The sequence below is a fragment of the Gouania willdenowi genome, chromosome 18, assembly GCF_900634775.1.
Source record: "Gouania willdenowi chromosome 18, fGouWil2.1, whole genome shotgun sequence".
In the NCBI taxonomy this organism is placed as follows: Eukaryota; Metazoa; Chordata; class Actinopteri; order Blenniiformes; family Gobiesocidae; genus Gouania; species Gouania willdenowi.
The window spans coordinates 25,305,716-25,318,000 of NC_041061.1; the positions used below are offsets into that span (position 1 = coordinate 25,305,716).

Consider the following 12,285-nt stretch of genomic DNA (forward strand, 5'->3'; position numbering starts at 1 on the left):
TCTAACAGGAAACAACAGTCAACAGTGTAAGACCTCACCACAGCCAGGCACAGTGATGTTTGTATTGCAGCTCCTCAGGCATGTCTTTGTGCTGCTTCTGCTGCATTTCCAAATCAGCTCGTCGACCCTGCATGCATGCACGTACACACCTCATTAAAGCATGACCTCCCAGCTTGTAGTAGGAGGTGATACATGTGGATTAAGCAGATCCAAAAAAAAAACACTGGCTGGCCAAATAAAGGTCACCACCTGGATTTAACTAAGCAAATATGTAAGACCCTCCTATTGGATAACTACTGCATGGATTATTATGTTTCATCTGACAAGTTATTGAACCATAACTGACGATGTGAGTTACTTTTCCTTTGTTAAGACACATCCTGTGGATATAGAAAAGATAATGATCAGTTTCAGAAGAGTTAAATTATTCAGGTAAAGAACTAACGCATTATTGAAGACTAGAAGGACAGAGAGGAAACATCAACTTCCAGGAAGGAATGTGGTGGGAAAAACATCTTTGCTATGTTTAATAGTGTTTAACAGTGCAAAAAGAACTTTAGAGATTGGTACCGAACAGCTGTGCAGCCATGATTATAACCACTTATCAACTAACCCATCAAGACTGGACTCTGGAGCAATGGGAGATGGTCATGTGGCCTGATTAGTCCAGACCGATCCTGTCTTAGAATGATGTGTGCATCAGGATAACAAGAGAGGCTGTTGTCAGCACACACTCACCCCCTCTGTTCACTTTTCTCTGAGCGGTGGGATGTTCTCTCCTCGGCCTTGTTTCTACACTGGCACAGCAGTTTTTATTAATAGCAGCAGCCAAATATTCTTATCCCTTATTTTGTTACCCACTCAAACACCTTTTCCCTTGTGTTTCACTCTTCACTGCTTTCTATTTTTATGTTTTTCCTCCTAAAAAAGTCTAGGGACGTGCTGACATGGTGACGTATCGATCATTTCCTGTTTACGCTCTACCGCTGCTTGCAGCGCTCTACTACTGTGTTCTGCTAACTCTAATCAAACTTGTTGTCATTGATATTTTAGCCTTGAAAACACTTGTTTTAATTTTTTACCGTAGAGTTAAACGCACTAATGACTCCCGACGTCGTCAGTCAGAAGCAACCAAAGTGAACATTGAATCAGCTTATGCTTGTGCTAAAACAATGTCGGACTCCGTAATTTTCTCTGGTCCCTTACCAAATCTGACCAGTGATGACATGTATAGCCGCATGTCATCATTTAACCGCTGGCTATCGAGGTGGTGTCCAGAAAACGAGGTGGGCTTCATTGATAATTGAAGATCCTTCTGGGGAAAACCGAACCTGATAGGAAGAAATGGAATCCATCCTACTTTGGCGGGAGCATCTCTACTATCAGAAAACATGGCACAGTCACTGTTATGACATCTCATGAATGAGACCATGTTACAGAGGTGGAGTCCTCCACGCCCCTCTGTGCTTGCCTTAGGACAGTTTCCCTCCCATTGCTATTATGATAGCTGTGTTCATCGCCATGACAACTGTTGTGATGGTGATGAATATTATTTTATGGAGCCGGTGTCTGTCCCCCGACCCAAATTTCACAATGATTTTAACATAAAATCAAAAAAAAGAGCTATCAATTATAAAAATCTGAAAAAAATTAAAATCTCAAATCTAGAAACACCAAAACATAAAACCATTAGATGTTCTCTATTAAATATTAGATCACTGAGATCCAAATCTCTACTAGTAAATGACCTTATCTCAGAAAATAACTTTGATTTATTCTGTTTAACTGAAATATGGCTGTATCAAGATGAATATGTTAGTTTAAATGAAGCCACTCCTCCCAGTCATTTAAATACTCATATGCCACGAGACATAGGAGGTGGTGTAGCAGCTATTTATCATTTATCATTCCTCTCTCCTAATCTATCCTAAACCAAAGGCCAGTTACACTTCCTTTGAAAGCCTGGTTCTAAATTTATCTCATACCGAATCAAAAACCTGCCAGCCAGTCTTATTTGCGATATTTTACCATCCCCCAGGCCCTTATTCTGAATTTCTATCAGAATTCTCTGAGTTTATATCAAACTTAGTCCTCAGTTCTGATAAAATACTGATAGTAGGAGATTTTAATATCCATGTTGACAAAGATAGTGATAGCCTGAGCTCAGCCTTTATGTCCCTAATAGACTCAGTTGGCTTTTTTCAAACTATTAATGAAGCTACTCATCGTTTAAATCATACTCTTCATCTTGTTCTAACATATGGCCTTGATATTAATGAACTAAAAGTCTACCCTGAAAATCCTCTGCTATCAGATCACTTTTTAATATCTTTTAACATTATCCTAGAGGATCTCGCACTGTGCAATAAAATAGTTACGAGTAGAAATCTGTCCAATAGTGCTGTGGCTAAATTTAAAGAGGCCATTCCTGCTGCCTTAAACTCAGTGCACCATCCAATAAATAACTATGACATTAATTATAACCCCTCTCAACTGGATCTGCTTGTCGATAGCTCTGCTAGTCTACTAAAATCCACCTTGGACTCAATTGCCCCATTGAGGGAAAGAACTATTAAACGTCAGAGGAAAGCTCCGTGGTTTAGCTCTGAAACTCGCACACTCAAACAAACAACCCGTAAATTAGAGAGAATGTGGCGCTCCAATAAAACAGAGGAGTCATGAATACTCTGGCAAGAAAGCCATAGTAAATACATGACAGCCTTACGACATACTCGATCTACATACTACTCCTCACTAATTGAAGAAAATAAAAATAATCCGAGGTACCTTTTCAGCACTGTCGCCAGGCTAACACAAAGTCAGAGCTCTATTGAGCACATGATTCCTCTAGCCCTCAGCTGTGAGAACTTTGACATTTTTTAACGATAAAATTCACAAGATTAGAGATAAAATTAGCCACTCCCTGCCTTCACCTGGGCCTGCTGTACCATTAAATGTAAATAGGCCTAACCTAAACTGTTTCACACATATAGAACTTTAGGAACTTAACTCTATTATTTCATCCTCCAAACCAGCGACCTGCCTTTCAGATCCGATCCCAACTAAGCTGTTTAAAGAAGTTGTTCCCCTAGTCTGCCCATCTTTGTTGGAGACAATAAATATATCCCTATCAATAGGCTACGTGCCACAGTCCTTTAAAGTAGCCGTAATCAAACCCCTTCTCAAAAAACCTACTCTTGATTCCAGCACTTTAGCAAACTACAGGCCTATATCTAATCTTCCTTTTATTTCAAAGATTCTTGAGAAAGTTGTGGCGGCTCAGCTCTGTGACTTCCTTCAAAAAAACAACCTGTTCGAGGACTTCCAGTCAGGTTTTAGAGCTCAACACAGCACAGAGACTGCTTTAGTTAAAGTAACTAATGATCTACTCTGGGCTTCAGATGAATGACGACTCTCAGTGCTGGTTTTATTAGATCTGATCTATTTGATCAGGACTTATCCTTCAACTCTCACATAAAACAAACTTCAAGAACTGCCTTCTTTCATCTCCGTAACATTGCTAAAATCAGATCTATCCTGTCTCAGGGCGACGCCGAAAAGCTAGTCCATGCTTTTGTTACCTCTCGACTGGATTATTGTAATTGTCTTTTAGCAGGCTGTCCGAGCAAGTCGCTTAAGACACTTCAGCTGGTTCAAAATGCTGCAGCACGTGTACTGACTAAAACTAGGAGAAGAGATCACATTACTCCTGTATTAGCCTCTCTGCATTGGCTTCCCATAAAATATAGAATAGAATTCAAGATTCTTCTTCTCACTTATAAAGCCCTAAATGGACAGGCACCAGTCTATCTCAAGGAGCTTGTAGTGCCATAGTGTCAATTTCTGCTAACTGAAGGCTGTGATTGCAGGAAACCCTTCTCCCTCCTGTCAGCTTTTATAGGAGGGGCGGACCCAACAGTGAAAGTTGATGACACAGGGTAATCCAAATAATCTGTCTCAGCCAACAGCAAAATTAAATTGTAATAGCGGCGTTCAACCCTTAGCGGCCGGTAATTCTGACATTTTACAACTAAATACGCAAAATTGAAATACTTTTACTAAAATGTTAAAAGTTGGACTCAACAACACTACTTAATACCCAACTACATATGTATTCAGCAGAAAACAGTGGGTTTGGGATTTAGTTACTCTTAAAGGGATATTTTTTTTTGTCCCTAGCAGCTTTAAATTCAGGAACGCCTTTAAAATTCCCCTAAAACGGACAACAAGCTTAGCAGCTGTATGTCTGCTACAGTCTCAGTCGTCCAGCCATGTTCGTCATAGCATCTTAGTAAGGGTGACTAGACTTGCTTAGAGTTTACATTTAACACCATTCATGATGCTTAAGGAAACATGCCAAGTCAGATATGTTGTTTTACTTATTGGATTTGATACTGTCCAAAAAGACATTGATCCAATGTATGGGGTGGATTACAGTTCCTATTCTTCCACAGCAGGTGTCTGGTTCGCAGATCTGGTTGGACTGCTTCAAAACTGCCCTTTGTCATTAGTTGTTGATCAATTTAATGTCCAGAACTTCAGCCTCCAACTCTTATCCGGACATGTCACGGCTAAGGGTGAAGCAGTCGGACTGAAGATCAGTTCCAAAGGGTATGAGGCTATAGTAAGAAAAGGAAGTAATGGCCACTCTTGGCATACCTTACAATAGGTAGGGGTGACTTGCTCTTGAGTTTGCTCCTAATTTGCTTGAAAAATGGCAATCAGAACAACAGGTGTTCAATGTCTCTGCTTGTTGTTGAAAAGCCATAAATGACCATGGATTGTTACCAGAACAGATGAACATTGCCCCACTCCTACCAGTCCATAGAAGCACCAACCTGTAACACAGCATGAAAGGCTCTGTTCATGAAGCCCTTCCAGGCCGGGGGCAGGAAGAGGGCGTGGTGCCACTCCGAGGGCTGGATGTTCACCTACATGACAAACCAAAGTGGAATACTGTTGTTAATAAAGGGCGTTTGCTAGAGGTTCCTACAGGCGATGGTGTACCTCGTGAATGAGTGCTGTGAGGGTCTGCTGGTAGCTGCGGCTTCGACTGACGAGGAAGCGAATGATGGCTCGTCCTTCACGGTCGGTTTGCACAGGCAGTTCATAACAAAGGAGCATTCCCGCTGTGCAACACACACATTTAAACCCCATTGTGAGCTTAAAAAAAAACCAAACTACCTATTTAAAGTTTAACACTATTTAAAGTTGCTGGAGATAATTACTTTTTTTCAGATAAATAATAAATAGAAATAATAATAGATCATTATTCGAAAACAGATGTAAAAGGTTGAAATTGTTGCTTAAAAGTTTGTTTTGACCTTCACTGTAAACACAATCTGAATGACATTGTCGGAAAAGTTTCACACATGGCATTGTGGGATGTGGAGTCTTGTAGACGGATGCATAGAAGTGTTTTTACTGCATTGTGGGAACAAAAAATGATCTTTGGTTTATTGATCTATGACATCCACACAATGACTATCTGATGAAAAATACATTGTCTGCAGCAGCTTTACCAAAACCCTGAAGGGTCTGCTCAGAATACCAGTGTGAAAAACTACATTAAAAAGTAACTAAACCCCTGCTTACTTCTGTCCTGCCATGAGGAGGGAAATTAACAAAAAGCCTTTATTATGGGCAGGGCTCCTGGAGCAGTTAAGACATGCCCAGTCTATACTATAAAATGTCCAATAAACAATTTATGCCATGTTAACTAGCTACTCACTACTCAATATACCTCTCTATTCACTCTTCTCTCAATCCAACTTACTCACCACAGATTGTAGAGCCCACAGGTGCTAGTTCTATTTCATCCTTACTGACCGCAAGAGGCGGAACTTAAAGCACTGGATGTTCCATCTTGCGCATGCGCAGGTCGAGTAATTATATCAACAAAGTCATCTGTGACCCCTGGATAACCCGAGAGTCTATATCTACCGCTGTCATCAGGTGATCTGTTCTATCTTCTCGCGATTGCGGATAACGATAGCAGGTCGGTTGTTTTCTATTCACAGCTTGTCGCTTGTAGATTCGTAACCGTAAGTTTGGCGCCTCGAGTGTTCTCATCTGCTAAAAGCTGCGACTCGCTGTTTTCCCTTTAAGTGGGGCAGGGACTTAGTGACCAGTTTACCTGAGGTGGTAAGTACCGTACACTTTGGGGTCATCGGCGGTGTTTCGCCTTGTGATTGTGTGCTGGTTCAGACTCGGAAGCTCCGCGGTCAGGGGCTGGTCGTCGGACTCTTTTCCCAAGAGCAGCTCCTTTTCTGGGAAGAGCAGACCACAGAGGTTACACATTACAGTTCCGACGCCAGCCCCCTACATTCAGCGGGATCAAACGCACTGTGGTCAGAGATCCCGTAAAATCCCTCGTACTACGTCACAAGGTAGTCACCCTTCTGGGGAAGGGTGCTATCGAGCTAGTGGAACCGGAGGCTTGCCTCAGCAGGTTTTACTCCACTTATTTTCTTGTGCCCAAAAAAGAGGGTGGATTTCGCCAAATCATGGACTTGAGGAGGTTGAATCGGTTTCTCAAAGTTCTCCCCTTCCATATGCTGCGTGTAGCAGATGTCCTACAGACTGTCTCAGCAGGAGACTGGTTGGTGACGGTGGATCTGACAGATGGTTACTTTCATGTTCCCATTGTCCCTCATCACAAACCGTTCCTTCGTTTCATGTTCATGGACAAGGTTAATCAGTTCAGGGTTCTGCCATTTGGGCTATCCCTGGCCCCTCGAATATTTACCCCTTGTGTGGCAGCTGCTCTGTCACCGTTACAGGCCAGCGGAGTTTCAATACTCCCTTATCTGGACGACTGGCTCGTCATTTCCCCGACTCGGGAGCAGGTGTTGAGGGACACTGCTGCTCTTCTCAGTCACGTAGGCAATCTAGGCCTCAAGGTGGATTATGCCAAGAGCAACCTCGTACCCAGCCAGATGGTGGGGTACTTGGGGCTTGTGCTGGATTCATCAGTAATGCGGGCCTCCCTCTCTCCAGAGTGAGTCTCCGCCATCCTAGTCCTTCTACGGCGTTTCCAGAATGGCGCCCTCCTGCAGTATGACCTGGTCCTGCGACTCATTGAGATGTTGGCCTCGGCATCTGAGGTGAGTCTGAGGTCAAATTCTTCATTTTTGTCCAAGCGGTTGCCCCCTCATCATGTGAACCAGCCTATCGAGTTGGCTGCCATCAGTTCTCCGGGCTCCTCTGGGGGGAATGGCAAGCCATCAACACTGTTGTGCCCCGTGCGGGCGCTTAAGGCTTACATGGAGGCGACAGCTAGCCTACGAACGTCAGACTGCTTTTTCGTCTGCCATGGAGGCTGTAGAAGGGGGACCGCACTTTCTAAACAGAGACTCTCTCACTGGGTAGTGGAGGTCATTCAGTATGCCTATAGTGCACTGAACATCCCTGTGCCTCAGGGCATAAAGTGCCATTCTACTAGAGGCATGGCCGCGTCATGGGCCAAATTGAGGGGCGCTCCCCTGCAGGACATATGTGCGGCAGCTACCTGGTCCTCATCATGCACATTTCTACAGGGTGAACGTTGCTGGTGTCCAGCCTATGGCAATGGCCGTGCTGTCCACAGCTTCAGGCCTCGAGTAGGTGAGGATTCTTTTGTGACCTTTCTGGTATAAGTCATCCAGTGCTTTAAGCACCGCCTCTGGCGGTCAGTAAGGATGACATAGAACGAGAGTTACGTATGTAATTACGGTTCTATGAATCCTGGATTACCGCCAGAGCATCCTGTCACTCAGGATCCTTGTGTCCTCACGAAAAGATTTTGACAGGAACAGATCACCTGATGACACCGGTAGATATAGACTCTCCGGGTCATCCAGGAGTCACAGGTGACTTTGTTGATATAATTACTCAACCTGCGCATGCGCGAGATGGAACAACCAGTGCTTTAAGCACCGCCTCTGGCGGTCATCCAGGATTCATAGAACCGTAGTTACATACGTAACTCTCGTTTTTAATAAAAGGAGCGGGGCTAACAGTGCTTGTTTGTGATGCAAGAAGATCCCAAAACATTGCGTTTTGATCTTGTTCTCAGTCACTTTTACAACAAAATATACCAAATTGAAATACTTTGACTAAAATGTTGAGAGTTGTACCAGGATCAATCATCAGCACTACTTAATACCCAAATACATTTGTATTCCGCAGAGACAAAGTGATTTTGGGGTTTCGTTACTCTTTAAAAACCTTCATCATCAGCAAACTGTTTTTCACAATTTAAAGCACACAAAGTAAAGAATTGAGTAGATAAAAAGTGAATTTATATTGTGGCCTCTACGATATGGACCAAAATTCATATTTCGCCATTTTTTCTCAAAATGGCAATACACAATATAAATTGCGGTAATTTCAATTCAAAGAAAGTCTTACAAGGAAGATAATTCAGGGTTATAACAAACAAGGGCAATTAGCGGCCCTAAAAGTAAATGCACAAAATTACGACCAAAAAATACGCAAAATTACTAAACAAATTAACAGAAAAATAAACAAAAGAACAACACAAATACCGGTACTTAATAGTACAACAAAATACACAAAAAGAGAAAAAAATGCACAATGGGACAACAAAAATACACAAAAAACATAAATACACGTAGAAATACACAAAACAACAACAAAAATACACAAAAGGAGACAAAAAGAGGAAAAATTACACACCGGGACAACAGAAATACATTAAAAAAAAACAAAAATAAACAATCAGACACAAACAGAGATAAAATACACAATGGGACAAAAACAATCCAACAACAACCTACATACCAAAAAATACACAAAATGACTCAGAAAGATTGTAATTTTCTATATTGCCAAAATAAAAAACTCCATATATCTTCAATCTCGATGTATTGCCCAGCCCTAATTTATAGGGTTTGGGAAAAGGCAAAATATAAAGCAAAGCAGTTACCATCCAGGTATATGCTAAACAATTCAACTAAAAAATGAGAGGTGAAAAATACCAGCAAGTCCAGGTTTCATGCCAGGCTGCTTGTTTCTTTCATAGGTCTTCAACATGAACAATGGGATGCCTGCCAGTGTTTTCCCCTGGTCTGAACGTAATCCACTAGCCCTCATGGCAGAGAAGTACACCCCCCGAGGCATCTGGCTCATCTCCTGCTTCATCAGTGATGTTAGAAAAAGCCCAAAGGCTGAGACAAACACGGACAGAGGCATTGTGGGAACGTAAAAGATGCAGTTAGAACATTCCTGAATGCTTTCCTGCTTTATACCCACAGGATTAAAGTTCCTGATGGCTTTACCTGGTAACACTGGAGGAGAAGTGAGAGTCAACAACTTTACATAGGAACTGCCAGGGATAGATAGATCCTTCTCTTCCTGCTCGTCCTCAGTAGACTCAACGACCTCCACATTTTCACACGGTTTTGCTATAGGTCTGGCCTCCAGTTCAAAGACACAAGCAGTTAACGTTAGTTAACATTCAACAAAGATGTCTTTAGATTAATTTCGTCATTATTCACGAAGTGTTTATCAAACTAAAACATGTCATCTTATTTTATATTGCCATGATTCAGTAATGTTTTGTCCAAAAGCAAGTACTGTTAAATGTATAGTCAATCCTGTTAAAGGTGCAGTCTGCAGCTCTTATAAAAGTGACTTTTTGCCATATTTACTAAAGCTGTCACTATGTAAGGACAGCTTTACATCAAACTAGTAGTTTGTAGGAAAAAAACAGGCTCATTGAGCCCCCCTGCTGCTCCTGCAGTCTTTGGCAGATTACTAGAATGCACCGCGACTGAGCAAAAAGAACCAATCAGAGCCAGGATTTTTACAAAATGTGGAATAACAAGGGAGGAATCAGAACTTTTTCAACTTTGGCCCTCTGAATGAGGCTAAAGGGATGTATGTCACTGTAGCAAAACCATTATAAAGTGATTTTTTCATAATACGGCCCCTTTAAGCTTGTCTGAAAGACGACTTTGATTCCCTTTAGTGCCGAGGTGTTGTTTCAGTCGACTTTCAGACAGTGATTTCTCTCAGGCTCGGTAAGCAAGTCGATAGCAATCAGTAATATTTTTAGAATTTGGAATTATCTGCACATGTATGTGTGTTTCTGTGTTTTACCTCGCCATTTTGGTACAGTTCCAGAAGTATGTGATGACAGCCTCACTGTCCACACATCTAAACTAATTTTCTTAATTTCTTTTAATAAGGCAAATACTCATTAAAGTCCTAGTGGCATAAAAAAACAAGTTAAAAAAAACTGTAAAAATGCTGTGTACCATTGGGACCTGTGACCGCTGAGCGTCACTGATAATACTTTGACTAAAACAAGTAAAAACAACTTAACTTGGTTTAAAATTTGTAAAGCTTCAGGTACTCGTTTCTTTGAAATGTTGATGCTTTAACTATGTTTCTGGTTTCTTGGCCCCACCTCCAAGCCTGATTCTAAAGGAGGTTTCTACCTGAGTCTTTTCTTCTGCATTGATGCTCCAGGCTGCTTTTGTAGAAATGTTGTTATAGCTTTGTTGCAATATATACATATATATATATATATATATACCTATAAAAGTCTGCGTGGATGTGTGGGTGCTATTCTTATATTATTGTTTTTTTTGGTATTATTCTTTTATCTTATAGTTACTGGTATTCTTATTATTGCTATTACCTTATTACTTTATGTTGTTATTGTTTTTATTGTATTATAATTATACATAATGTATTTTGTTATTGTTATTGTATAATTTTACTACTATTATATTAAAGTTATTGCTATTCTTATAATTACCATTATATTCTTTTTCATTATTAATATATATTTTTTATTATAGTTACTGGTGTTCTCATTGTATTATTAGCATTGCTATATTACTATTACTACTTTCACTATTAATATTACATCCCTATCAACATATTTATTATTATCAGGGCTCTACACAAACTTATCCAGTGGTGGCACTGGTGTGACAAACTTTCTCTGTTAGTCGAGGGGTTGTACAGCATAGATATACATGCTGATGAATAGTTGACTTAACTGGCTACCGTAGTTACCGTGTCTCTCTTAAGAACCTGCGACGGATTACGTGCAAGAAGCGCGTGCGCATGTGTGATAGATAACGCACGGAGGAGATGGCTGGCACACACACACACAAACAGTATTTATAATAAAAATATACTAAATGAGTAAAATAAAACTAAAAACATTTATACAAAAAGTACACAAAATGACAACAGAAATGCATAAAAATATACAAAAAGGCTCCAAAAACACACAAAATTACTCTAAAAAACATATATTACAGAAAAATACACCAAACAACAACAAACATATGAAAATGACTCAAAATACACAAAACTAAATATTTATACAAAAATACACAAAATAACAACAGAAATGCACTAAACTACACTAAAAAAGATACAAAAATACACATAATGACTCCAAAAACATACATTACAGAAAAATACTTAAATGTAAAAAATATAAAAATGAGTAACAAAAATAATAATTACACAAAAACACAACAGAAAGATACAAAAATACGCAATTAAACCCCTTATGCTCCCACATGAATGCATACTTCCGACGGGCACTGTACTAGTATACATAAAACTGAATTGAATTGGGTCTTGTAGGAGGAAAAGTCCACAGAGGATGAAATGCAGAGTATATTGGACTGATAGAGATGGGAGCTTGGACACTTACTGCCTCTGGAAGGTGCATTACAGTTTGAAGCCCCTCTGGAAAACACGCCAAAGCTTTGTAGCCACAGCATGCCACCTCAGGATCCTATGAGTCAGAATTCTTCAGTTAGTGTGGCCCTTGTTTGTCATGTGTAATCGCTTTTAGTTATTTAGATTATTGTATTACCAACAGCATTATATTTCAGTTAGATAACTTAATCCTTATCTAGAAATCTTTCTACTTTTTACATAAACTCATCAGACAACTAATGTAAAAAATTGAAGCTTGCACACGCAAACACACAGCTGACCTTGTTGGCAGTGAAATTCCAGAGAGTACAGACCACCTCCTCCTTTAGTTTCTGTGGAAGTAGTAGGAAGTAAAAACATTTCTATATATACATCTGTCCACGGGACTCCACGTCCCACGATGCAATGCACAAAACTTTACAGACAATGTGAATAAGAGAGTACAGTGGAGATCAAAACTAATTAGCAACAAATATATCAAGTCAACAGGAAAGTCCTTCTGTTTTTTCTACAAGTGAAACATTAGTTTGCATAGAGAATTGATCATAGAAGAGAAGAGCAGTGACTGGAGACACCAAAAACACAGCATAG

The 12,285-nt window shown here is 40.4% G+C and overlaps 1 protein-coding gene across 4 annotated transcripts in view; it reads right to left on the bottom strand.

The window, feature by feature from the left end:
- Positions 1-12,285, bottom strand: part of focad (focadhesin) — a 69,493-nt gene that overhangs the window by 24,748 nt on the left and 32,460 nt on the right. For all 4 annotated transcript variants that reach the window (XR_003676089.1, XM_028474464.1, XM_028474467.1 and 1 more), the window contains exons 17-23: positions 11,976-12,026; positions 11,687-11,770; positions 9,282-9,420; positions 8,982-9,170; positions 5,008-5,129; positions 4,839-4,931; positions 39-127 (exon numbers count right to left, since the gene is read on the bottom strand). Coding sequence is in view for 3 of the 4 variants with exons in the window: in XM_028474464.1 (XP_028330265.1) it covers positions 39-127; positions 4,839-4,931; positions 5,008-5,129; positions 8,982-9,170; positions 9,282-9,420; positions 11,687-11,770; positions 11,976-12,026 (767 nt within the window). In the remaining variant the exon portion in view is untranslated. The remainder of the gene's footprint in view (positions 1-38; positions 128-4,838; positions 4,932-5,007; positions 5,130-8,981; positions 9,171-9,281; positions 9,421-11,686; positions 11,771-11,975; positions 12,027-12,285) is intronic.